Below are 26,395 nucleotides of genomic sequence, written 5' to 3'. Positions count from 1 at the left end.
ATGTGAACCGAAGCACATCATTGTCTTTATAGTACAATTTTTTTTTTTTTTTAAAGATTTTTACTGGAATGCTTCATCTCTTTGGGAAAAGAACGAGACATTACTCTCCAAAAATCTTCTCAATACAATGCAGCTTTATTTAGATTAAATATAAACAACATGTTGTTCTCTATACAACTGCAGCCCTTACTCGGCCAATTTTCTGATGCTACGATAATCATGTGCAAGCACAACACAAATGTGGTTAATATTAACCAACAGACGGCATATTTACATTTGTATAGATACACCATAAACTGTACTGTGCGCTAGTAAAGGATAAAGTCCACTGCCAGGCGTGGCAGCTTCGCAGAAACAGAAAACTTGCAAGTAAGATGTTACAGGGCCTGTTACAGGGTAGAATATCAATATAAAGGAGTGGCTCTTCTATTAACATTTGCCCAAAAAATAAAAAGTAAAAAAACAAAAAAAACCCAGATAAGGTGAAATATGAACCTCATAAACTCGGAACATAATGACTGACAGACTAAAAGGTGTCCAACTTAAATCAGCTTTCAGCCCACTGCAAGAAAAACAATAGAGAAAGATAAATATTTCAAGCTTACACATTCATGAAAACACTCGGCTACATCAACATTCAGCTGCCATACTGTCCCGTCTGCAGGGCTGCACGATTTCAAATATCATCTACAACCACCCGCTTCATTTCTGAAAGTCCACTGTGTCTGCGACAGGCTGAACAACACAGCCCTAACGTTACAACGGTGCGCACATCAATCAAATAACCTTTGAAATTCTGAATTTGATTCCCAATTAGTTACAATTTTCCTGAATCACTCTAATATTTCTTCAAGTTAGAAATAGAAGCATAATCAGTGACTGTGCTGTATCGAGGGTTTTGGTTTCCCAGGATGATTTCTGTGTGTCAGTTAACAAAAAAAAAAAAAAAAATCCACTTTAGGATCTTATAATCTCAATGTTTGTAAGAAACGAACCTTGTAAAATCAAGTTAACTACAAAAGGTGGCTCAGAGTTATTAGACTGGAGAACCGCTGCTAAATCCTGTGACCATTTAGCTCCAAAACTGTTCCATTTCCTTCCCTAATGCTACTCTCGGGACCTTCATTAGGGTAAAAGTGCATCGAAAGGAATCATTAAATGTACAGATATATGATTAGAATTTCTCTCTTACATTTGTTTTTAAATATAACAGATTTTATATTTACAATTACAGGAACGTGGGTGCAGGCAATGCAGAAAATAAATTATCGTACATTACGCGTGCACGCACATATATGTTTATATATACACATATTTATACAGTATATGAAGACAAACGCGATCATGGCCAAAGCGACCAAAGAAAACTGCCTCCACAATTTGCTGTCCAAAATCAAACACAGGGCAGAAACATGAGGTTCAAAAGCACATTCAAATAAAACTGAAGTCGTGACACAGTGATGGATGGAGCAGACAAAACAAGGAAGTACTGTCTGTGCCGCTGCCTCCCTCCTTGTAGTATCACATGATCAGCAACCACAATCTATAACAAGCTGTCGCCTCACTGTGAAATAAAAAAATCACTCATTCTTGTGCAGTCACAACTTATTACTGCAGCTGTAAAGAAACAAACAAAAATATATCAGAAAAGCTTCTATAACATTAATTTGGGTGGCTTTGAATGAGTACTAAAATACATTAGCTTATAATGGTGATCATCCCCTTCTAAGACTAAACTGCCTGGCTTCAAAGACACTGGGTTCAGTGTGGTGATGATAATCTCTTTTTAAAATCTGCATGTTAACTCGCTTAAGTGAAATTAAGCTCAGTGCTTTAAAGTTTCTGATTTATATTAAAAGGATTATATTTACAAGGCAAAAAGGAATCTTTGTTACATGCATCTTGTGTGTATGAAACTAATTAGGTGCATTTATGCTCGCCGGACCGGTGGTTCTGCACGCCAACTGTGACGTCGCAATAGCGCATCATTTAAAGCAGGATTTGCTGCAGGATTTTCCTGAATGATAGGTGTCACCACTGACGTAAAACATCCACATTCACTGTGGCACAGGAGAAAAAGTCAAAACCAGAAGCAAAACAATTGCAATGATAGAATTAAACAAGAGGTTTACTTCTGACACGAGTGCACTCCCAAACCAGCTGCTGCAGCAATGGCACGGACACCTGTGTGAAGCTACAAAAGTTTGTGGATTGACCAGAATGACGAATAAAAGGCGCGGATTGCCCGGTGGATGTGATGTCACTTTCGTCGTACATCACCGTTCGTGAGGGCAAAAACGGCGAGCATAAACGGGCCATTAGTTACCAGACATATTTGTTAATCCCCCTGGAAAAGTGACACTCCCAAACCCTCCTCAAACACTATATTTATCCAGTATTAAAGGGCTGAAGAAAACAACATACTAAATGTTACAAATTACGTAAATTATAATCTATAAATATACTCCTAAATACAAAAGTTATATACAGAACTTTGTAGCTGAAATCAATACATGTTAATAAAATAAAATCAGTTTTCTTCATGTTTGAAAGATGAGCCTTCTACCAGAGCTCTACCACGTAGGCATCATGTCTGGGAACCAGACGCGACCCAAATGCTTTGATACCTCCCAGTGGATATCATCCAACCCATAGCGATGATCTGGAACCAGTACTTCCTCCATGATGGATAGCTGCGTCAGTCTGTCTCCACACATCTTGACAAACTCCACGAAGGCGCTGCAGGACACTTCGCACTCTCCCAAGCCAATGGCAGACAGCTGCGTGCAGCGCTGGGCGATGCGGATCAGCTCCTCGTCCAGCGGTCGCAGCCCGTTGGCGCACACCACCAGCTCGACCAGACGCGGGCAGTTGAGGCCGACGCGCCCCAGCACGTCTTTGCTGACGGAGCGGCCGAAGTACAGATGCGTGACGGGGATTTCGTCGCGGAAGAAAGGGCCAAACTCATCCTCGTAGAGGTAGAAGTACATGACCAGATTAAATTTAGGCGAGTGACGCTTCATGGCGTCCCAGCTGCTCTTTTTGATGGTGTGAAACTGTTGGCCGGGATTTTCACTGACCACGTCAATGCGGAGGTGCTCGAGATGCACGTGCTTCTCCGAGGAGAGGGCGATGAGAAGTTCATCGCTCAGCAAATGGTAGTTGAGAGCCAGTTCTCTCAGGCCATGGCACTGATCAGCCACACACAGGATGCCTGGAAATACACGCCCAAAAAATAAATGCAGTGTTTACTGGCAACCTGTACAGCACGTCTATAAATCGCACCCAAGCCCCTGAGAAACAAGGGAGAAACCTTACAATTTCAGCGATAACAGTTCTCAATCAATCAATCAAATTCTACACAATGACTAATTAGTCATTACTAATCATTAAGGCCCCTAATTTCTCTCATTTGTTCCATTTGTCAGTACCTGCAGGTGAAACGTGAGGGCAGCTGCTCATTTTGAGCAGTTTGAGCGTGTCGCTGTTATTGGCCACCAGGACTTTAAGAGACGGGTCATCCACAGGCGTGTCATCAATCTTCAGGGAGGACAGGGATTTAGAGTTGACGAAAACCACAGTCAGTGCTGAGATGAAGTGGGACTGTTGAACAGAGAAGAGAGAGAAACAATAAGCAAACATTTTATTTAAGAAATCTGCAGACAGATCTAGTAACAAGCATCTAATTCAACTACACATACACACTGAAACTTTCAGCTTTGTCTAGGAGCAGATGCACATTTGTGCAGGTAGTTGTAAAATAAAAGCTGCAAACAAAACAAGACCGCCGCACAGCAAATTAACATAATTCCACAGAGTTTCTTTTACATTGTATGCATCTGTGGGATCTGTCTTCTGAGATAAAGTGTCAAAGAAAACAGGGGCTGAGTACAAGATTTTGGAGATATCAACTTGTAGACCTTCCCACAGGCACTTGACTTTAATCAGACCAGCTTCCTTTCAGGCATTAATCAAAGGAGCTCTAAAGCGGTGGATTTTCAGATCTCTGCGGTGCGTTACAATTCAGAGATGCTCATGTCTGAGTGCTTCAGTGGTTCTCAAATCTTCTCAGTCATGCCTCATTTCTAAGGCTCTGCAAAAGTCCACCTTGTGGTGTCACGTCTGTTTTCTTTTACTTGAAAATGCACACGATGTAACCCTGTTGCTGAGGCTGACCTTAGGCATCTCCATGAAGCTGGGCCTGGCTGTGGAGATGAGCCCCAGAGTTTTCAAAGAACAATTCACCAGCTGAGAGAGGATGTCGCACGCTGCTTCTGCAGACTCTCTGCTGCTGTCCACCTGGCAGCACACAGAGAAAATGGCACTGTGAGTTGGGCAGCACATAAAAATCCACTTCGCTTCATCACTGAACTGCTGTAACCTCAAACTGCCCCCCTCTCTTTCGTACCTTGAAGCTGACATACTGCAGGTGGTCCGAATGCCTCTTGATGATCTGTTTGATGAGGTCTGGGTGTGTGGCCTTCAGGTAGGAGCTGGCTGGCTGGTTCAACTCAAACTCAAAGCATCGCCACAGTTCTGGCATGTGAAAGGCCTCGTTCCAGCCTCGGCATACCTGCAGCAACAACACAAACTTTTCAATTTTTCATGCTGAAGACAAAAATACTTCTTTTTTTTCATCCTCAGGCAAGAGGACAAAATGTGACTCAGAGAAGAGAAACCAATAATTAATCTTAGAGGTGTCACCCTGGCACAAATGTCGAGGATATGACTTGTTGAAACAGGAAAACAGCAACACTATACATCTGCTTGCTTACTGTTTAAACTCCTGCTGAGTTACGTAATCATAATGCTCAGAAGTTATTTGGAAAAATAGGAAAATAAATACCACTAATATTTTGTAGCAGTAGGTAGCATATGTTTGAGATGGCACAGTAAACTGGTAAATAAGTATTTAATATTAATAATGATTTTTTTAAAAATACTTGACTCCGAGCCAACAGTAAAGCATGTGTGAAGCCGTAAGAAGCCGTAAGAACCTTCAAACATGCTGCATTGCATCAACTTCCTTAGCCAACTGGGTGTGAAAGGAAATTAAGAAGTGTCAAAATCCTCACTGCCTGTTTCATGGGTGTAAATATATACATAACACATAAATAAAATATTTCTTATGCGTTTCTGCTGCTGGGTGCCCTCTGCAGGATTGTGACTAATTAGTTTTTCTTTTTTTTTTTTTTTGGGGGGGGGGGGAAGAGAGACTACCCGGCTTAAAGTCACGAGACAGTGGAGAGGTGAAGTGTGGCCAAAAGAGATCACTCAATTTTGGTGTCTAACTACTTTTCTTTTTTAACTGCAAAGCCTTAGCCTTAGAGAGAATCTCCCACCTCGAAGTTGCAGGATCCAACTCAAACGTGTGCAGCTGGTTCCTTGTTCTGCTCTATTAAAATGGTTTGAGCTGGAAAATGACTCTAATCAGACCTCGAAGCACCAGAAAACTGACTGGCTTCTCTTCATTGGCTCCCTGTTAAATTCACAATCAAATTTAAAATCCTTTTCCTTACATACGAGGTCTTGAATAATTTTAAAGACCTGTTCTTGTGATTTGATATAAAAATTGAACTGAACTGCAGCACGATGAAGTCAGACTACCCTGAGGTGAGATCTACTGGTGAGACAGTTGATTACTTTATATTGCTTTTTTAAAATTTTGTACATAAATTAAATTGTGCTCATGAACAGTATGACTTTATAATACTCCAATGCATCTGGTCTCAGTCCACTGAAACAGCCGTACTGTAGCTTAACAAACAAGTGGATTGGGGAAGTTCTTTGTCTGCAACAGCAAAGCTGTCAAACATTCAAATATTATATGCTTTTTGCATTTTCCATTATGTTTACCACTTAGATGCTCATGCTGCATTTTATTTGTGCAGAAAAACTGAAAACATCTTGTTGATCTCCCTCATGAATGAGTAACCTTCCATTAACGTGTTAACAGCAAAATGCTGCAACTTTAAAAAAGAGATAAACTGGCAGCAGTTCGAATTGAGGCAGTGCTTTGAAACATGACCCCATACCCACAAACTAACAGAACCCTGCTTTACCTTCTTAGTTTAGCCAAATGAAGACCTCTCTCATTATATGAACAAATACAGCATGTATCACAATCAAAGTCAAGCTGAAGCACCCACTTATGGCCTTTAAGGCTCATAATCCTCCATCAGATAAACTCAGCAACCATTAGGTATAATAATGCCAATGTAGCGTGTAAGTAAAGCAATACAAACGAGGCTTACACATGAGTATGAGAGGGGGAAAAAATGTGACTGTGCTGTTCTAGTTCTTACAACTAATAAATACTGCCCCCTGCTACATATTGTAAACTAAGAGCAGCTATAAATGCTGCTTTATTATTATTATACAGGTACCTGGGAGGCAAAAGCCCTATCCAGTAGAGGCAGGTACTGGAAGACGTGGAGCAGGATCTCCTGTGGCAGACACTCCCAGCGGACTTCCTCATCCTCCAAATCTTTCTCCCTCCTCTGCTTGCGGGACCGTTTAAGAGTCTTCTGACACCCACCGCTGGTTCCACCTCCATCCTCCTGCTCGTTCCCTTGGAGACCTCGTTTCATCCTGGGTGAAAAGATGAGGGTTTAAAATCCAGACAGATGAGCTGAGTTTTTCTGCTCGCCGTTGTGCATGTTATCCCAGTTGTTTGTATTTTTGCAGCCCATATATGGAAGCCTGACACATGACCCTAAAGCCACAAATATTTTTATTGGGTAATCTGGTTAATTATATATAGATTTGCTTATTTTGGGTCATGAACTAGTAAAAGCAAAAACAAAAATCATTTCACAGCAACATATATAGCTGTTGTGACAAATATGTGAATCTTATGTACCCATTTAAAAATTGACCAGATGACAAAACTACCAGTGCCTATAGATTATCAATGAAAACCAGGAGGAGTGCTTCTCCTTTCTAAATTTAGACTCCAAGCAGGATCACAATCCCCCATGGTTAGGTCAATAACTTGGTGTATTTGACTGAATTCAGCTAGTTAAAAATCAGCAGTTGATTAAACAAGACTATCTAGAACATATGAGCACAAAGGTTTCTACAGTACAGTTCTACAGAGGGGCTGATGGTGCGATATGGCAGCCTCGCTTCTGTCAGTCTGCCCCAGGGCAGCTGTGGCTACAACCGTAGCTTGCCTCCACCAGTGTGAATGTGAGAGTGAATGACTAGTGGAATTGTAAAGCGCTTTGGGTGCCTTGAAAAGCGCTATATATATTATTATTATTATTATTCTTCAATAATTATTTGTGCAAAACTCTTTGAGTTACCCCTTGTTTCTTTATATTTTGCTTAAAATGAGCTCAACTTCCTTGTATTTTCTTAAGTGCGTTTGAATAATAGTTATCCAGGCTTTAAGAAGGCCTTTTGCAGTTCTTTTCTGGACATTGGTTGCTTTTTCATTCATTCATTTTCAGTCCATTGTACTTTAATGTGCCTTTCTCTTATTTTTGAAAACATTTCTCTTGTTTGCCATTTATTCATGCCGTTTACCATTTATATTTTATTCCTGCACAGTTGGTGGGGAGCACCCATAATCTTGCTGCACATGCACAGTGATAATAAAGAGCTATTCTGTTCTATTCCTTCTAGCTGACCATTTTAAGAGGAATGTTTTTGCTTGTTTGTTTGTTTAGACTTTTAACACTGACCATTCAAGCATAAAAAGGCACCTAAATTAAAAGTGTTGTGTCAACACATAACAGACAACTTAGCAAAGAACCAGTTTTACATTGCATCTTGGGCACTTCATTTCTAGTAGCCTGTAAGAAAGACACAATTTGTTTCCAATGTACTGTATTTAGCTCAATCTGTGAAAAATGCTTAAGATAGCATCATCTGCTAACCATAAAAAATTTATTTTTGCACCAAGGTGACTTCCAAAGTACTATTAGACAACAACTTCTAATATCTCAGTATGGTGTGCAGAGTGTCTTCAAAAGGTTTGAGAAAACTGGACAAAAAAAATTTCTCTAACGTTCACTGAAGCTCAGCAATGGTCTCATAGGAAGGGTGGCTGAGAAGAAGCCATTGTTAAGGAAGGGAAATGTGGAGAAAAGACTGAGGTGTCCCAAATGATACAAGAACTGGTCTGTGGATATATGTGAATATATCCAGATATTACACGAAAGCTGTTCAGGCTGTGTTGAATAACAAAGGTGGTCATACTAAATATTGATTTTTAAGCTTGTTAGAACTGTACAAACTATTTTGCGTTTTACACTGTATTTCCCTGTATGTTTGCACATGTTTACATACAAATGCAAAGTTATATATAAATACTAGGGGTGCAACGATATTCGTATCGATATTGAACCGTTCGATACAGTGCTTTCGGTTCGGTACGCATATGTATCGAACAATACAACATTTGTAATTTATTTTATCAATTTTCCTTCTGACGATGCTGTCTGTGTTGAGCGCTCAGTGAATCTGTGTTCGACTACTCCGCCTAGGCTGCACTGTCCAGCGCAGATCCACTGAGCGCTCAACACAGACAGCATAGTCAGAAGGAAGAGCGCAGGGCAAGCTAGCGAGACAGAAGTTAAGCTCTCCTTGTAACAGGCAAATTGGACCTCATTCAGATCTGGCGTTTGGAATTATTTTGGTTTTCATGTGACGTATGACCCTGAAGGTAAGCGAGTCATGGACTAAAGTAAAACAGTATGTTGGATGTGCCATGCAATGCTCAATTACATTGGTGTGAACTAGTGTGTTAGCGCAGTTAGCTCGTTAACGTGTTGGCCGTCTAGCCCCATGCACGGAGCGATCGGCGGTAGCTCGTTAACGGAGATTTGCCGTGTTGTGGCGTTAAGGTCATTTCAACGAGATTAACCTGAAAGCACTAGTGGGAACACAACGAATATGACTGCACATTTACGCCGACATCATCCTAGTGCAAAGACAAAAACAACAAGCATGCTAATAACTTTAGCCGAGTCATTTAGACAGCTGTTAGCACATGATTCTCCTTATGCTGCTGAGAATATAGCCCAGAAGAAGCGGATAGTATAGCTTTTATTTTGGAAAGAGCCATTTCTCTGTAATAAACTCTCTTTTCCAAAGATGAGTGATTCCTCAATCAGATACAGGGCTTGCAATATCGCTAGCCCGACGTCCCGGAGCTAGCGATTTTTTCAGTCGGGCTACCAAAATTCTATCTCTTCCCTGCCCGTCGGGCTATTGTAGGAAAAATATATGTCAATGCTTTTGCATTCTTTCGGAAATGTAGCTGGGTAATTATGTCATTGGCATCGGTGAGCCACTGTCAATATGTGACATATTGAAGTCGCGTTTGAATTTGCGCTTGTTTTTTTGCTTTCACTTTGCAATAGTGCGAACTGTGTATAGAGAGCGACAGCACTGATCTGTGAGTGATGATAATTTGTGCACCAATTCCTCTGACATCGTCTTATTAATCGTTAGCTTACTATGCAAACATGACAAGTGAAATCTCCCGCAGCAAGCTTAAACATGTGAGAGGTTGATCGCGCAGAGAATCGCTGAGCTTATGTGAGTGCGTGTGTAAAAGCATTTCAGTTCTGCTGAGCCAAATAAGACAGGTCAGGGTGAAGAAGTGACAGCCAAAGAAAAGCTTACCACAAAACGGAGAAGTTATGACAAATCAGACTATAAGGCAAAAAGAAAGTGCAGCTTTATGGTTTCATGGACAAAAGAATTTCTGTGGCTGCAATATGACGAGCTAAATAACCAGGGCTGCACATAAGTGGTCCGCAGGTGCGCATTCGCTGTCAAAATAAAAAACACGCACAAGGGTTAGGGTTAAATTTAAAAACTGTACTTTTGAGTTAAAATATATATTTATAATTTTAATAAATGACAAATAAAAAATGCATGAACATTTTTTTTGTATCGAAAAGATATCGAACCGTGACACCAAAGTATCGAACCGAACCGAACCGTGAATTTTGTGTATCGTTGCACCCCTAATAAATACATATAAAATCTAAATAATCAAAACGTTTGCATACTGCTGCAGATGCAAAAAATAAAAAACTGGCCTTTAGAAAAAAAAAGCATGAAAACAGAAATAATATTGCATTTTTATATCACGGAATATATAAAGGAAGTATATTTAGCTGTCATTCTTGTCAAAACATAACGGTTTTCCAATTTCATAGTACTATTTTACTATGTATGACTGCGCAATGACAATAAAGAGTTATCTTAATTCCAGAAAAAATAAAACTAACAGCTAAATTAATGAAAACTAATGCTGAACATGTTTAATGAATAAAAGGGACACGAAAAAAAGCAAACCAAAACTAAATCGAAAAGAATTTTTTTTTTAAAACTTCAAAGAACATCACAAAAGCATATTTACTCTGCTGTCCACTAAAGTGTGTGTGTGTGTGTACTCTGTTTTCTAATGATACATCTTTAGTTTTAACCTGTGGCTGCATGGATACTGGTTAACTAGTTGACTGGTTTTCTAAACAAAAACACTCGTGACGAGTTTCTTTAATCATTAACAATTTAAAACAGCTTACTGCCTCTATCGGCTTTCCCGTTCCCCCAGTATCGGTCGATTCTCACAGGTACGCGAGCACCAAGTTAGAAAGCAACGTGTTTATTTCCTGGAAGTCTGTCCTGACTACTGTGTGCACTGGACCATTCCGCGTGTTTTGCCTCACACACGCTGATGATTAACTGCAAGAACAGCCTACGTGTTTCCTTCAGCGTTTCTTCTGCCCACCTGAAAATGAAAACAGTACAGATAGAGGACACGCCTCCCTCTGCTTCAACCACCAACACCGTGTGGTCAAGCTGCCTCAAAGTTAGCTTCTCCTCGCTGATACTGTCTTTTAATAAAAGCGCCTTTTTCCACGCATAAATGCCAAGCTGTGGACGCCGTTTAATGCCACCGCAATTTACAGCAACAACACACCCGTCAGGAGTTAGCTTAGCTCAGCCCAACTATACATCTTGGCAACTACTTAGCAAAGTCTACCCACTTAACATAAAACGGTGACTAAAAACAGCTCGATCAGACACTTACAGGTCTACGGTAGTTATTTATCTTCACCCTCCTCACCTGGTTATCACCTCCTCCGTGGGGCTGTTTATTTAGAGACGGTCACTCAACGTCAACCGGGACCGACACAAGAAAACTGCGTCCGAGCTGGCCGACCGATCAAACACATTGGACCATACGACAGCACGGTGTGTCGGGAGGTTAGCGAAAACTGCCGGGAAGCTGGTGAAATGAGGTTTTCAAAAGTGTGCTGGCTTTCCGAGCGCCTGACCTAGTTTCGCTTCTCAACTCTCAGCTTCGCTACTTTGCTTGTCAGCTAAAGATGGCGTTTGTGTTGTTGTGCGGAGCAGCCAGTGGGCTACAGTCGTTCCACGGTTACCGTGAACGGTCAGCAGGGGGAGCAGTTTCACCCTAAGATGTTTTCATACAGAGATATGGGGGTATTCAAATGAGAAGAAGAAGAAATTACATTTTTAAACAATAATATGAAATTGAATCCAAAGAGTGACATTTATGCTATGTCATTTAAATATCCTCATTAAAAATTAAAACATTTTACTTTCCAATAATAATGATACTAATAATAGTAATAAACCTCATTTATATACCACCTGAAAAATTGAGGTGTTGGAGACAAGAGCAATGAAACTCAGTAAAATCAAGGCAGAATGTATGTGTGTGAATGAGAGAGGCAGGTGTAATAGGGAAGCTGCAAGGAGTGAAGTTTAAATACCTGCGGTCAACCATCCAAAGTGCAGATAGAGCACAAGAGAGGTGGGGACAGGGTGGAGGGGGTGGAGACAAGCGTAACGGGTGATTTGTGACAGAAAGAAAGGAGTAAGAGTGAAAGCAAAGGATTAATTGCTATGACATGTGGTTCGGAGAGAGTAGTACAAGCAAAAAGAAGTCTGAGCTGGAGGTGGCAGAGTTGAAGATGCTTTTTGTTGGGAGTGACCAGGATGGATAAGAAATGAGAATATCAGACAGACAGCTCAGGTTGTTTGGACATGTGCAGAGCAGGGTTAGTGGATATATGGGACAAAGCTTGTTGAAGATAAGACTACCAAGCAGGAGGAAAAGAGCAAGACCAGAAAGAAAATTCATGGGTGTAGTGATGGTGTGGTGGACATGCAGAGGGTTGATGTTATACAGGAGGAGAACAATTGCCACTATATTTAAGAGAGAAGCCCACCGTGCTAGGAAGTAAATATAGACTGTTACTGTCTCTCAGTCAGGATAACATATTGGTTGTGCACAGGTAGTGTCATGTTCAAACAGTCTTACCACAGGAATTTAACTAATCCTCTGCTTCAAACTGGGAACACAGTCCTGTCCTGGCATGTCACTGGCATTGGCATTATTCAGCTCAACAGTCCAATGGTGACTGTGTTGCCTCTGGCTCGTAAGTGTGTACTCTCCTTCACCATGCCCTGCACAGTGAAGACTGGTGAGTGATTAGATCATATTAATACAGATACTGCATAAACTTACAATGCTATGCAGATGATACCAAGCTTTATTTATCCATGAAGCCAGCTTAATCAAATAAATTAATTAAATTACAGCCATGCCTTAAAGACAAAAGCATGGATGACCTGTAATTCCCTAAGTAAGGCAGCACGAGCAAGTCGGGATCAGTGCGTCAGGATCTCCAGAGGTAGGACGGGTTTGCTGGAGAACAAGATGGAAACACAGTTTTCCTTTGGTTGGTTGTTTTCCAGTTCCAATTGCTTCGTGTTGCTCTGCACAGTGAATGTCTCGTCTGAAAACAGTCAGTGATCAGGATCATCAAAACTGCAGCCACAACAGGCTTCCAACTGCATCGCTGTCTCTTCACACAGCGAGGAGTCTCTTATCTGCCAATTTCATCTTGAACGCCTGAAATATTTGTTACCGCGCCTTCAACAAAACTACAAAAGAAAAAGAGAAGATATGAGAAACGTTATCAGTTTGAATCATAAATGCTCTCAAAGTCCATGTGTCTTTTTTATAATCAGCTTCTTTTAATCTTAGTTCTCATCTCCAGAATTGTCAGGATTGACATGAAGACATTATTATTGGCACCATTTGCACGTTTGAAAAAAAAAATTCTGTGGGTTTTTTTTTTTTTGGGGGGGGTGGGTATTTGTGCGCATAGACACAAATACCCAACCCCACTCATTGCCTTACACTCTAACTGCCACCACAGCTAGCAGTTAGTGTAAGGCAATGAGTTTTTGCTGCTAAAATGTATGCTTTAACTTCACACTCAAGAGGTTAACTGACATCCAACAAAACAGCTGCTTTTAAAAAAATCCTTTTTATTACTCTTTAATCCACAGAAAAACTTTAATTCCCAAGAAGTGAGGAAAAAACAGAAACAAACAGTAATCCTGCTTATCATGCTAAAATGCACGTTGGAATTACTTGTGAGCTGATGCAGTTTCATGTTTATTAAACCAGGTTGGTCCTTTTTCCATCCACACGGGCATTGATGGAGGAAGCAGCAAAGGGATACAAATGCAGTATATACAGAGGTATAGATATATATTTATGTAAAATACGACAGGATGCTTTCACACAGCTCTCCTGAATACTTTTATCATCATTCTTTGAAGTCATGGCGAGGAGTTTTAAGCGAGCTATGACTAAATTCGTCAGACAGAAGCAGCTGTGGAGTGAAACCCAATGCATCCACAAAGCTCAGCCTTCCGAGTTAGAAATATAGCCCATGAATGCACAAAGTTCTTTACATGTAGAAATAGGCAGCAGGTAGCTAACATCAACACCACCACAGCATTCAGAGACACGGGTTTTAGTAGATTGGACAACTTTGAATTCATGAAAGTTTTCCCCTAAAAAACATGGAGATCAACAATGATTTAAATTGAGTATATTCTCTGGGCAGCACACGGACACAGTCATGTTTACTTTGGGGTTTCCTTCATTCCTCTGTTTTCTCAAAGCCTCACCTTCTAAAGATATTTAGGAACATGCCCAAATCTTCTCTTCACAAACATGACATCCACCTGCTATGAGTTATGAAGACTTGTTAAGCAACAGCATGTGATCTGAGGTGTGACAGCGCCCGATGATTAAACACTTTTTGTCACACTTGTGAAACGTTTAGAGGAGAAAGATGTTTTAGGGGAACAAGCGCAGTGCAGCATCATGCATTAGTTAGTTGGTCGTTTCATTATGAATGCAGGAAAAAAAATCATTGTTCCTCACTCAGCCTGCACACTGTGGCAGCGAGTCTGATACAGCTGTAAGTTTTTGTTTTCCCAAAAATCTTTGAATCATGCAGTTATAGTGACTGTCAGACTGAGGTTGTATAATTTGAAAGTGAGATTAAACACGTTTAAAACACACTTTATTCCAGAGCCACCCCACCTGTTATTTAAAGCATACCCATTAGTAAGTGGAGCCGTGGTAAAGGACCTTAAAGTGATTTCCACGAATGTGTGGTTCTTTTAATTTTCCAACATAAAGACATGAGTGATGCTCTTTATTTGTTTGCCTGTGAACCCGTTTATGCAAAAACAACCAGGCTGAATTTATTGAAACTCAAAACTGGAGCATGTGCCAAGAACATTGAACTGTAGAGATTGTGGTATCAGCTGGCGTTCTGGTTTCAGACACATTACTGCCATCTTCTGGTGTCTTTAGAAACAGTCACAGGGAGATGAAGTTCTTGTGTTGAAATATGAAAAGGCTGCCAAAAGTAATTTACCCCTGCATATTAATAGAGACAAATTACAGTTATCACACTGCATTCTTGCCAGATTCTTTCTGAAATTGAAATGTTTTATTTATTTTTATCTGTTTGGAACAATTAATTTCTGGAGAGTCAAACCTAATTTAATTTCCGATGAAAACATCTTTATACACATCCCGCACACACACATTTTCCTCTGAAGCGTGTTTTGCTGAAAGGATTCAAATGAATACACAAAACCTCAGTGAAATAATGATCTTTTTAAAAAGAACGTATTAGTGGGACGTTTGTGATCTTTAAAACATTTAAACAGTTTAGGCAACTTGCAAAGACAAACATAAGTGTAATATTCCTGTGTTATATTTTCATAACAAAAGAATATTACACTTATGTTTGGAGCCTGTCTTTGCATGTCCACCTCATTCTCATAGACCAAAGACTATGATGCCATAACTAACTTGACTACTTTTCCTGTTACGATGTCACAGGTGTGTGAAGAACAGACACTGTTAATTGACTTCATGCAGGATCTTTCACCCACTTACCCATCAGTTTATTTTGTGCACGGTTCATTTTTTCCTCAAGTGTTTCACCTTAAATGTCATTGCATACTACTGCTGCTCTTGGACACACTGCCATTTTTATGAAGTCTCACAATCTTTGTTATCACGTTCACTGCGGGCAGTTTTAACACTTGTTGCATTAAATGCAAATCCAAAACTGAGAAAGCTGAGAATTTTACAGGCTCTTTGAATCACAGAAATGAGACGGGTGCACTTTGCACTTTCAATGGAGAGAGTTGTAGTTCGTGGCCTGTTGTTCTACATGATTGATCTTGTACACAAATTTTAAACAAATAGCCTATACTTCAACTTAAATGTTTTGCTCAGTATTGCGTACATGCATACATTAGGATATCTAACAGTATGAGTGGCCTGTTCAAACAAACAAAATGTATGCATGCATGCTTGGGGCAATGGAAATTTTATTTATTTGTTGCTTGAAACCAGACAAAATGTATGCAGGTTCATTTCAGTTACGCTGTAAGATTAACTGTCACATCATTAAGGATTCATCTCATTTGTGCAACTTGTAGAAGGTCAATGTGATGTGTATAGTCTAATAAATGTCCAATTACACTTATTCATAAGTGAAGCACTGTTATTTTCACATTTTATGTTGTTGCTGCTCCACAAAAGGTTGGTGTTTATTTGTTTAAACCTTGCTATGACAATCATTTAGTGGGTTTGGATCAAATTGCTGCTTGTCAGTTACCAACTAATACAACATCATTGTGGGTGGAGGGAAAGCAGCTTTGAGACCAGAACAAAGAGTCAAAGACATACAAAAAAAGAAAAAGAACAACAGACTTTTTCCATCAGTACTGATGAGCCTTTGTAGTATTCACATTACAACCCAACTCTGTAATGTGCGAGTTAAGACAGGTTAGAACAGTATTAATACAATACCCATATGGAGCCGATTAGACCGAAAAGTGTAAGACTGTTCATGCTTCAGAAATATATGCAATGAGATTCAAATATTATGTTCTGTAGTTCAAGCAGTTTCTTGAATTTAGGATTAAAAAAAAAAAAAAAGAAGAAAAAACAAAGACAGGACGGCCACAGAATGGAACAGAAATCAAACTGTAAGTCTGAAAGTGCAGTACAACTGCGGCGCTCGAGTCCCCCACACAGTCGCCCAGCCTTCTTTGTGTGTCTTGTTAACTCCACAGCTGCAGAGCCCACTAGGGGAACTGGGGCTCTGTGCTTTTGTCATCCCCACAGTCCTCAGCCATTGAAAATCTCAGCGCATCCTGCTGTAGTTTGGTGCCTCTCATCCCAAGCCATGAGGTTTCTTAAAAAGGGTTAGGTCTCACGTGTGTTTACTGCTATTAGTCAACTGTCTCTTTGTGGGAGAGTCTCTTACTCTCTGGGCAACACAGTGGGTGTGGACAGGCACTCCACCGGGCAGACACACCACGCTGGGCTCGCTGAAGGTGTTGTGGCACAGGTGGCATCCCTTCTTTTCAGACACAAAGACGGGTCTCTTACACTCTTTCAACTGGACGAGAAAAAAAAAAAAAATAACAGTGAAAGGCGTTTTAAGGTGTTTTGTTAAAAACTTTTCATGGTTGTTTACCCGTTTATTTGATCGTGAAACCAGAAAATTAAAAATGAAAGTGTTTCGTTAAGCGTAAGAGTAGAGCAGTTATTTATATACTTATCTAGCTTAATACTATAATGCGTTTCTTACCCTATCATGCAGCAGTTGAAGGTTTTCAGAGTGTGCGAGCCCTAAAGCGATCCTGGACGTGCGGCAGGCGTGCATGCTGGCCCTGATGGCTCGACCCAGAAAGGGACGCAGCAGCTGAAGTGACCAGCCTTCTGGCAGCATTCGCAGGACACGGACCGCGTCAAACACCTCCCCGTGCCGATTTAGGAGATCCACTGCCGCCATCTCCAGCTCTCCGCTGTCTCCCGATTGCCCAGGAGGGCTCCCATCCAAATACACCCCCAGCAGCAGGTGAAAGAGCTGCTGTCGGTACGCCGAATCTCTACTAGAAGAGGCCCATATGCAGAAGGCCTCGGCGGACGGGAAGTCTCTGAGCTGGTGCACCAGAATGTGCAGCGCTTTGTCATGCTCCTCTAGTTTTCCATGTAGTGTTGCACGCTCTAGCAGCAGTTCTTCACAGTTCTCCATTTTAGCTGAACAGAGCACAAGAACACCAAACATCATGAAAATCTCCAAAATGATCACCAGACGCACAATTAAATGAAAAGCAAGACCTCGTTAGAGCGCATCAATTAAATCTTGTTCATAATCTTTAAAGAGACGTTACAAAGTAATTCCACAAGAAAAAAGAAACTCCTGTTAGAGACAAACAAACAGATATTTTTCTCACCTAAAAGAAACTGTACACGGTATAGGTCGGACTCCCTGAGCAGGGCTTGAAGCCTTTCCCTAGCTTTGGTCAGCTGTTCCTCATCTTTTGGAGACTGTGACATCAAAGATAACACCCTCTCCAAGTACAACACAGCTAGATGTGTGTGGAACTTCTCCTTCTGCATCCACAAACATGAAAACAGTTCAAATTAAATAAGCTTTTAAAGATGCACATCTGTAGATGGAAACCTAAAAATAAATCCACGATGAGAGTTGTCCAAAATAACCATTTACAATGATTCAATACTATAGGTAAGCAAGTTTCTAGAATCTAATGTTAGCTAGAAAAATGAAAAAGGGGCATCGTGGGGCCTACTTTCAGGATCACTTTAAGGATCTTATTCCCAAACTACAAGAGTGAAGCATGTCTGCAGCCCACAGGTCAGACTGTGGTTTCACTGAGCAGCAGCAAGTGTTCAGTTGTGTGCATGTGCAGCAGTTCGCTGATGTGAAAACATTTATAGACTTCAGGCTTCAAGAACTCATGAAAATATTCATCCAACCATTTATAAAAGTACTTGTACTTAAGCTCCAAATTAAGGATGTGCACACCCTTTAGAAGTAACTTAATTCTGACAGCTCAAGACTAGAAGGGGAAGTCGGGGAGACAGAGCTAACCACCGAAGCTACCATGTCTCACGTGAGCTGCTTCACTAAAATGCTTTCACATTTAGTCAAGTGTTCAAATGCATTTTCATGTCGGAATTAGGGAACATTTATACTGGACGCACAATTTCTGGTGATGCCTTTGCCACCTTGCAGGAAAGGTTTGGTTTTATTTAACCTTAAATGTGACAGAAAGCAATGTTTACACTTCCAATTTTTCTGAATCCCCTGCTCACTTAACTGCAGAGGCTGTGCATTTGTGCTGCCAAAATATGAACAACCTACAGCTGAATATCACGCCTTCACGTCTCCTCATACTTAAACATTCTGTGGGAGTGCAGCCTGAGACCTGAACACTGTCTATCAGCCATCACAGCTTGTGTTTTTGTACCTGCACCCTTTTCTCCAGCACCAGGTTCTCCAAGTAGAGCAGAAGCGCCTGGTTGTGCTTTCCCAGGTAAGTGATGACATCATCAGGGTTCAATTCCGGCTGGTCTTTACTGGTATGCCTCTTAGTGAAGATGTGGACACCTATCTATGGGCAAGAAAAGAGATTAGGTTACTACTTTAGCTTTTGCAAAATGACTGGAAGTGACGCAAACTGTCTGCAGAGCAAAGCTCTAAGCTCTTTAAGACAATGTACTGCAACAGAATAAGTACACTCAAACACTAGAACTAGGAAATATTGTGCAAGCATTGGCTAGTGACAGACAGCAAGACTCAAAAACTTCCAAGTGAGACCAGTATTAATAATTCTGCAGCAGCGTTACATTTTTGGTAACCTACGATGGGATCCTTCCGTAGGGCCCAGTCTGCATACTTCCATACAAGGTCCACATTAGAGGAGGTGCAGAGAAAGTCCACAATGTACTCAAAAAGATCAGATCTAGTAGGGTCTTGCAGCTCCCCATCTGCCACACGAATCCACAACTATCAGAAACGTAAAGGGTTCAATTCATAAACATCGTATTAGTGCAGATTCTTCAGTCATAAATCACTGAGAAAAAAAATAAATTTGCAAACATACCTGAAGTGCTGCTGAATCCTGACCATTATAATGATAGAGCAGCCCCAGCGCAAAATATCTTAAAGACAGAAAAGAGCTGAATGAAGCCAAAGCCGCCCTGGAGGATTACATTTTCTGTATAAAGCAATTAAATTGCCTTCCTAAACTGGACATAGTATTAAAGCTTTACCAGGGTGTTAATTAACAGTGTGGGAGGAAGGAAGAGCATTTACCCAATGAAGACCCATCTCAGTCCATCCCTCTAGTGAATTTTGTAGCTGTAATAATTAAAGTTCTGTTTCCCAGTCATTCCCAAGTGTTATTGTTGCTGCCAATTACTGAATTTTAAGCCTGATTTCATATGAAAGAAGTCGGACTAATTTACTTTAATCACCATTTATACAACAGTCAAACCATGCGCTCACACGAGCACGCACACACACACACACACACACACACACACACACTAGAAACCAAAGCTTTTAGGTCATTGTGCATGTTTATCAATGAAGCTATAATTAACAACATTTTGGAGATCATAAAGTCTCTCTGTGTTGGACCAGTTTCTGAGTTTTTAATCATGTTAACATAAAAGATTAGATCGTAAGAGTATACAAACTTGTGATATTTCTCCAGCCATGGGACACTGTCTGCTAGCACGCAGGCATTGTCTGAAGCCAGGAGGTCTAAAAGGCTGTCGTGGTCCTGTTCGGCATACAGCTTTAACAGTGCAGTGTCCACATCCTCTCTACAGCCGTTCACCACCTCTGTGCTTCGTACCTGCGCGTACAGATAATGAAAACCATTAACACAAGACAAGTGACAAAACTGTGTGCAGGTCTGAATCCAGTTACCTCTCCTAAATAACTTATGAGGAACTTCTTGCATCGCAACACTTTCTCCTGGTCACCCTGTGCCAGATGATTGAGATCTGCAAACTCGTGGAGAGGAGGGTGGCACCGCGTGAATGAAGAGGAAGCTGGTAGCAATAACGGGCAGAGAGATATCAGCTCCCGCACATCCAGCTGACCCTTCCTGAAGGATCAAATAAATAAGAGTAAGGTCATAAAAAACTCAACATCTCTAACTGGCATTTGTCAGAACTTTCAAAGTGGAGTGAAAAGATGAGCTCACTGCAGACACAGACAACACAAGAGTCTGATAAAATGTACAAAATGTGGCAGATTTTGAGGATTAGAGATAAACTTTAGGGTGAGTCATGTACTTCTTGCTAAACTAATCACAGCTCTTTAACATTCAAGGAACAGAGTAACCCGGCTGTATGTTCGTAAGTGATATTACAATATTAAAGTCTTTCAATTAAAGCTGAAATTCTACACTTAAAATCACACCTCCATTCCATGCTCTAAAATCCACTGCAGATGTATTCAGAGACAAAAGTAGAAAGCAAGTGTCCCCTCCAAAAGAATATATCCATCTTATGGACCTGATCGCATTTAAAAAAGAAAAAACTGGAGCCATTAAGAATGATTCTTTTATAAAATATATTCCAGGCATTCTCATAAATGTCAATAAAACTGTCTGATGACTTGAGGGTTGACCAGCACTGACCCAGACTTACCGGAAGTGTTCTTTCGCTTCCAGAAACTGAAGCTGGCCAAACTGTATGAATCCGGCCTGCTGGAGGATTCGTTTGTGCAAATTCTGCAGAAGTAGAAAGTGACAATTTAGAAGTGAATCGAGTTTGTAGTTGTGAAAAATATTCTCTTTAATGAAACTCAGCAAGATTAGTTTAGGAAGCAGAATTAACATATTAAGATTTTCTAATAGTGACAACAGGTGCACTGTGTGGCCAACATATCATCTTCTTAAACATGTTGTTACCTGGAACTTGTCTTTGGGGATATTTCTCTGCGCTCCCTCTGTGAGAATGAGCGCCTCCTCCACTCTGTGATTGGCCAGCAAGTCTTGAATCTGTCTTTCTAGCGGCAGAGGTACTAAGACGTACACGGCCTTAGTAGAAGCCAGAATGACCTTCCCTACAAAAAACACAAACACAGAGCACTGAGGGGTCAGACTGATTTTTCCTCACAACAGCTCCATAAATTGAAAGCTTTGCATGCACCTGATGATTGCAGCCAAACCAGGGATAATATATAGCGCACGGAAAGCTTCAGAGAGCTTTAGCTCAGAGCTTCAAGTTCACTTTCAAGCACATATGAGTGTCGTTTTGCACTTGAAGCTCAAAGATGACTTCATATTACTTCAATGCTTTTATTCTAAAGCCAAGCAGAATAAAAGTTTCATTTTAACACAGAACTGAAATCCTCTGTAGCAAGAAATGGTCGATAGTGCTTCAGATCCCATTAAGAGTTGAGACCTGAGTGCACAGCGCCATCCAGACGCTTTCTGATGAACAGTTTTGGTTACACAGTCCAGTCAGCCAAAGCAATAACTATTTCCATCCCCATATCACTTATTAATCCTTTCCTGTTTTTCAAACGCACTTTTCAGGAGCTCTTTGCATCAAAAAAGTACCTGTTAGTTAAACCTAATCCTTGAGGAAATTAAAATGCTATTTACTTAAATAGTAATTCCCATTTGTGATACCTTTTGGTAGACATTAGAAACAAGCAATATGCAAACATACCTTCAAAGTTTTGCAAAATATGGCCATCCCTGAATGAAAGGGTCTGTTTAAGTTGTTGGTCCAACATGCTGTGGATGGTGATGAAGCTCTCGTCCAACGCCACCACGTATGGAAAACACACAGCGGCACCAATCACGCTCTCTGACCACCTGACCGGAGCTCGCTGAGATACACCCTCTGCATTGGCAAACATTCCTGGAGATGGCATGTGGAAAAGCAGTTTTAATGATCAACATGGACATGTTAAGTATAGGTGGGCGGACCGATTCAGGTATCGATACGAGCATTGGTATCGGTATTGGATCAATACTCTGCCTGCCTTCCCAGCAGAGTGACAACCATTCCCCCTCAGCTTTTTACAGCTGACCAATAATAAAAAACCCCAAGGTGATTCTTATTAATAAACAAGCAGATGCACACATGCTGTCAAAGTTACAGAACACAATTTGATCCTTCAGACACCACCAATTACACACAGTACTTTAATTTTAAAAAGGAAATGCACATGTTCCCTTAAACAGCCCCAAAAATAAGTTTGGAGAATCACAACATTTAAGAGATAGTGAGCAAAAACAATAAGCTCTTTATTTTGAGATGTTAGCCTACACAAAATGCCTGAAATGTATTTTCACACAGATGTGTGACACATAAAAGAAAGGCTGAACCCGGAGCGCTGCAGTGAATGGAGCTGGTGACTGTGTAATGCTGTGGGGAGCAAAGTGCTTTACATGGTTTAGAGAGAGAAATTAAAAGCAACACAAAGCTGATGAACTTCATCCTGTGATGAAACATTTCTATGCCAATGGGAGTGGACCCTTCAAACATGACAATGCCTCTGGTTGTCCTTATCAAACTATTTCATGAAGATGAGAATGTTAAATGTACAATCCTCTGTACTACAAAGCAGGATTTGGATTTATCCTGGTAGATTCACCTTTAATTCAAGAAGGTTCAATTAAAAGAAACAGATTACTATGGAAACTTGTGCTGCAGGACAAACCTGCTCTAGAGTAGATTATGTTCAAGATAAGACATCAGTAGGTGTGAAATCACTGTGTACTGAACAATCACAATGATAGGAGGATCACAAATATTACTAGTGGGGGTTTTTTAAGCTTTAGTCTTTCTTTCATCCAAAAAAGGATCCGTAATCTTGATTCAGAAAAATTCTGTTTTACAATCATTAATCCAAAACACAGCAATTTGTGCTTTTTGACCTCATATCAAATTTGCATGAAGACTAAGTTTGTATCTGGATTTGAAATAATAAGTCTGTTAAACTACAGAGTCACAACTTTTGCAGCTTCAAACAGACTAAACATTTAATATAATACATCCTGCACAATGTATTTCTTCTCAGAAAAACACACTCGCGCAGCTGATCTGTTCTTACTAAGGCCCCTTGTGTTGGAATTTCTTTTAATTTGTCACCCATTGAGATATCATCTTAAAACTCCAAGTATTCACTGCAGGGACTGTTTTTGTTCTGACTTACCCAGACCACCAGGTGCTGCTAAGAGAAACTCCTCCCTGCCAATTCTCTTTACAATGGGTGTCCTCTCCTCGCTGTTGTAAGGGAAGAGGTCTTGGGAGGCTCCCGTGTTGTAGTTCAGGATCATATACTGTGTGGTAAGAGCCAGGCACAAGAAGTAACCGTCAAGACTGACAGCACAGGGCTGCTCGGGCGTTGTCAACTCTTTCACCAGCTGCACTCTGTCCTCGTACACCATGTAAATCTGGACTGTCCGCCGTTTGGAGGATAGCACGCCCATTTCGACACAGAACGGATCGGCGTTCACCGGGTTCTCGTTAACACAAAATGATGCCACGCCCCTGATCTTGGCTCCACCTCCACCTGCCGAGGGCACCGTTTCCAGCGTCACCATGTCAACGAGGAACACTAACCCTTCACAGAGCACTATGAGACGCTCCAGAGCAGAAGCAGCCCGCAGCTCAGCAACAGGTTTCTTGAGGCCAAGGTATTTGTGCAGCAACTTCTGAGCCAAGTAACCCGGCTTCCCTTTAGAGGAGGCGACCTCAGCCAGCAGAAAGTGGTGGATGAAGCAGTCATTGGTGCCCACGTACAAGTGCTTTCCACAGCATTCAATGCACTCAATGTTGATGCGAGCTTTGTCGCCCATTAGGAGATCTCGCTCCACAGCGGGGACTAGCTCAAAAGCCTTCACGCTCATCTTGGCCAAGGCATCTACAGGAGGTACAAAATAAGTTTGCGTCAGCAAAGCTGCAGACAAATTCAAATAATCAATGTGGAAAGCGGACTGTACAACATTTCCCTGTGAGGAATCATTAAGTCTCTGGATATACTCAGCATATAATTTATTCATAAAACTATACATGTATGTGAATTTTTACATGTGTGATGTGTGAGTCTGTGAATGTAAGGTGCTTTAAAGCTGTCGATTTGAAAGGTCGATTCCCACGCCCTCCCACATCCATAAGCCCTGGGTAGTGATTAAAAGAACGATATCGGATACAAGTGGTAGAAACAAGCTTCCTTTGATGGGTGGTTGCACTTTCCCTTAGAGGGTGAGGAGCTTGGTCGTTTAGAAGGAAGGCTGGAAGTAGAGCCACTCCTCCGTATAAAAAGAAGCCAGTTAAGGTGCTGGACATCTAATTAGGATGCCTCCTAAAAATCTTCTAGATGAGGTTTTATAGGCATGTCCTACAAGAAGGAGACCCCAGGGCAGAACCAGGATACACTGGAGGGTTTACATCTCAACACTTTAATGCCTCCCTGCCAGGTGAGCTGAAGGAGGTAAAGAAAAGGAAGGTTTGGGCTTCTATGCCTACCTGTTGTTCCTACAACCGAGAGCCTGATAAAGAGCAGAAGATACTGTTTAAGACGTTTTCTCTTTAAGATAAGGAGATTGACATTTCTTTAAAGTCTCTCCTTGACAGTACAGCTGAGGATTGCTGGTGTTTACATTTAAAGGCATGCGATTTCGGATCTGGGTTGCGTGAAAGGTTATGTGTTCTGACACAAAAAGATTAACAAAGCAGATATGCGGTTTTATATCAACAGCACAATTGTATTGAGTTTCCTGTTACACTACTATAGTAACACTTTATCGTATAGTTTACTCATTTATATTTGACCCATTAGAGATTGATCTCCTCACACCCTCATGCTCAAACAGTACGAGCTAATGGTGTTAGCACTAGCTAGCTCCCCAAACACAGAGGCAGCAGCGAAAAAGAAAATCACTGTTGACAGTGACTGTGTGAAGGTGAGAGAGTCATCATTAGGATATTAGTCATGTCAGGAAGCCGTGGCCAGTTTTAAATCTGATAGGTTGTTTCAGTACCACGTAGCTGAGCTCTTTCGGCTAAAGTTAGCTTCTAAACACTGTTCTCTTGCTATGCTAACGCTAGCAAGTTAATTTAAAGCTAGGCTACATTTCCAGTGTGGTTAAAGCTGCAAGGCTACAACCCTCACGGAGTGCCCGCACAAGGAAAATCAACCTATTTTCCAGTCAATCTCCCCTTCACTGACATGATGCTCTGTGCGTCCACACCCTGCCCAGTTCCTCCCGGAGCAGTTGGCGTAGACAGCAGACCTACCTATCAATGCAGGCGGCGCTCGGGACGGCAGGCCGGAGTCACTACACGCAGAAAAGCCTCAGTACTCCGAAAACCAGGACATGAACTCACACCTAAACGTCAACACTGCCATGCTGCTGGGGGTCGTTGCCGCACCGACAGCCGGATAATACAAGCTGAATGGCAGCCAGAGAGTTCCTGCTTGTCCAATATGAAACGCCGCCCATTTGCATTGAACCCCTGCTGGCTGCAGGTGATATAGTGGTGCGTTCACCGTTGTTACGAGTTTTTCAACAGTAGCCACTGCTAAGAAACCACCTGGAGCAGTGTTATTGTGAGGCAGGTGCATCAGTACTATTCCTTGTTTACCTCTTCACATATAAAATATTTAAACTAAACAGTCTAAGGAGCTTGGAAAGAAAAGCATCTGGACTTCCAAGCTCCTCAGACTACGATGACATGGGTGACTGAGAGCCTTCACAGACATTAAGACTAAACACAAATATTTCAGTATATTTCATTCATTAACAAGTAATATAGATCTTTATCTCTGGTGATGCTCATAGCTGACAAGTGCGTTACAATGACAAGAGCCAAACAAATATCAGAGGTGATTAAGTGTTTCTAAACTGGTCCTAGTAGCATGTGTGCAAGAAAATGCGTGCCATAACAGTAAACGTGTACTCACTAGCATTAGTAAGGGGTGCTGTTGCATTTAAACTCATCCAGATTCACTACGTCTGCTCCTCACTGTTACACCTATCTCCTTCTCATTCATTCTGTCATGCTTCCACTGACTTTCATTCCCCTTCTCTCCAGAGAACGCCTCAATTTTACCTCCTTAGAGTTCTTATTATGACTAGAGCTTCTTAATTTAATGACTAATGCAAAAAAAAAAGTTGTTGTCCTTTTGATGGCAAACTGATTTATTGTTAC

At 41.1% G+C, this 26,395-nt stretch overlaps 2 protein-coding genes across 6 annotated transcripts; both read right to left on the bottom strand.

Moving 5' to 3' along the window:
• Positions 1–114: 114 nt before the first annotated feature.
• Positions 115–11,424, bottom strand: LOC309705935 (F-box/LRR-repeat protein 3-like). 4 transcript variants are annotated; one of them, XM_082532022.1, is made up of 7 exons: positions 11,093–11,424; positions 6,387–6,591; positions 4,409–4,573; positions 4,177–4,299; positions 3,432–3,603; positions 2,628–3,214; positions 115–1,564 (listed from the first exon to the last, which is right to left on the bottom strand). In XM_082532022.1, exons 2-7 carry the CDS (start codon positions 6,588–6,590, stop codon positions 1,562–1,564), a joined length of 1,254 nt encoding a protein of 417 aa, XP_082388148.1. In that variant the 5' UTR covers position 6,591; positions 11,093–11,424; the 3' UTR covers positions 115–1,561. The 4 variants fall into 4 exon arrangements, with proteins under 4 accessions (XP_082388148.1, XP_082388146.1, XP_082388145.1 ...); XM_082532020.1 differs by having other exon boundaries at positions 115–3,214; positions 11,057–11,424; XM_082532019.1 differs by having other exon boundaries at positions 115–3,214.
• Positions 11,425–15,242: 3,818 nt separating this feature from the next.
• Positions 15,243–26,255, bottom strand: tgfbrap1 (transforming growth factor, beta receptor associated protein 1). Of its 2 annotated transcripts, none has more exons than XM_082536554.1 (13): positions 26,148–26,255; positions 23,394–24,104; positions 21,899–22,093; positions 21,133–21,287; positions 20,870–20,952; positions 20,142–20,322; positions 19,907–20,067; positions 19,309–19,366; positions 19,068–19,211; positions 18,673–18,816; positions 17,635–17,794; positions 16,986–17,437; positions 15,243–16,793 (listed from the first exon to the last, which is right to left on the bottom strand). In XM_082536554.1, exons 1-13 carry the CDS (start codon positions 26,182–26,184, stop codon positions 16,605–16,607), a joined length of 2,670 nt encoding a protein of 889 aa, XP_082392680.1. In that variant the 5' UTR covers positions 26,185–26,255; the 3' UTR covers positions 15,243–16,604. The 2 variants fall into 2 exon arrangements, with proteins under 2 accessions (XP_082392680.1, XP_082392681.1); XM_082536555.1 differs by lacking the exon at positions 26,148–26,255 and adding an exon at positions 25,481–25,724.
• Between the last annotated feature and the right edge of the window lie 140 nt (positions 26,256–26,395).

Source organism: Aulonocara stuartgranti (assembly GCF_965226115.1).
Source record: "Aulonocara stuartgranti genome assembly, chromosome: 1".
Taxonomy (NCBI): Eukaryota; Metazoa; Chordata; class Actinopteri; order Cichliformes; family Cichlidae; genus Aulonocara; species Aulonocara stuartgranti.
This window is presented reverse-complemented; position numbering and strand designations above follow the sequence as displayed.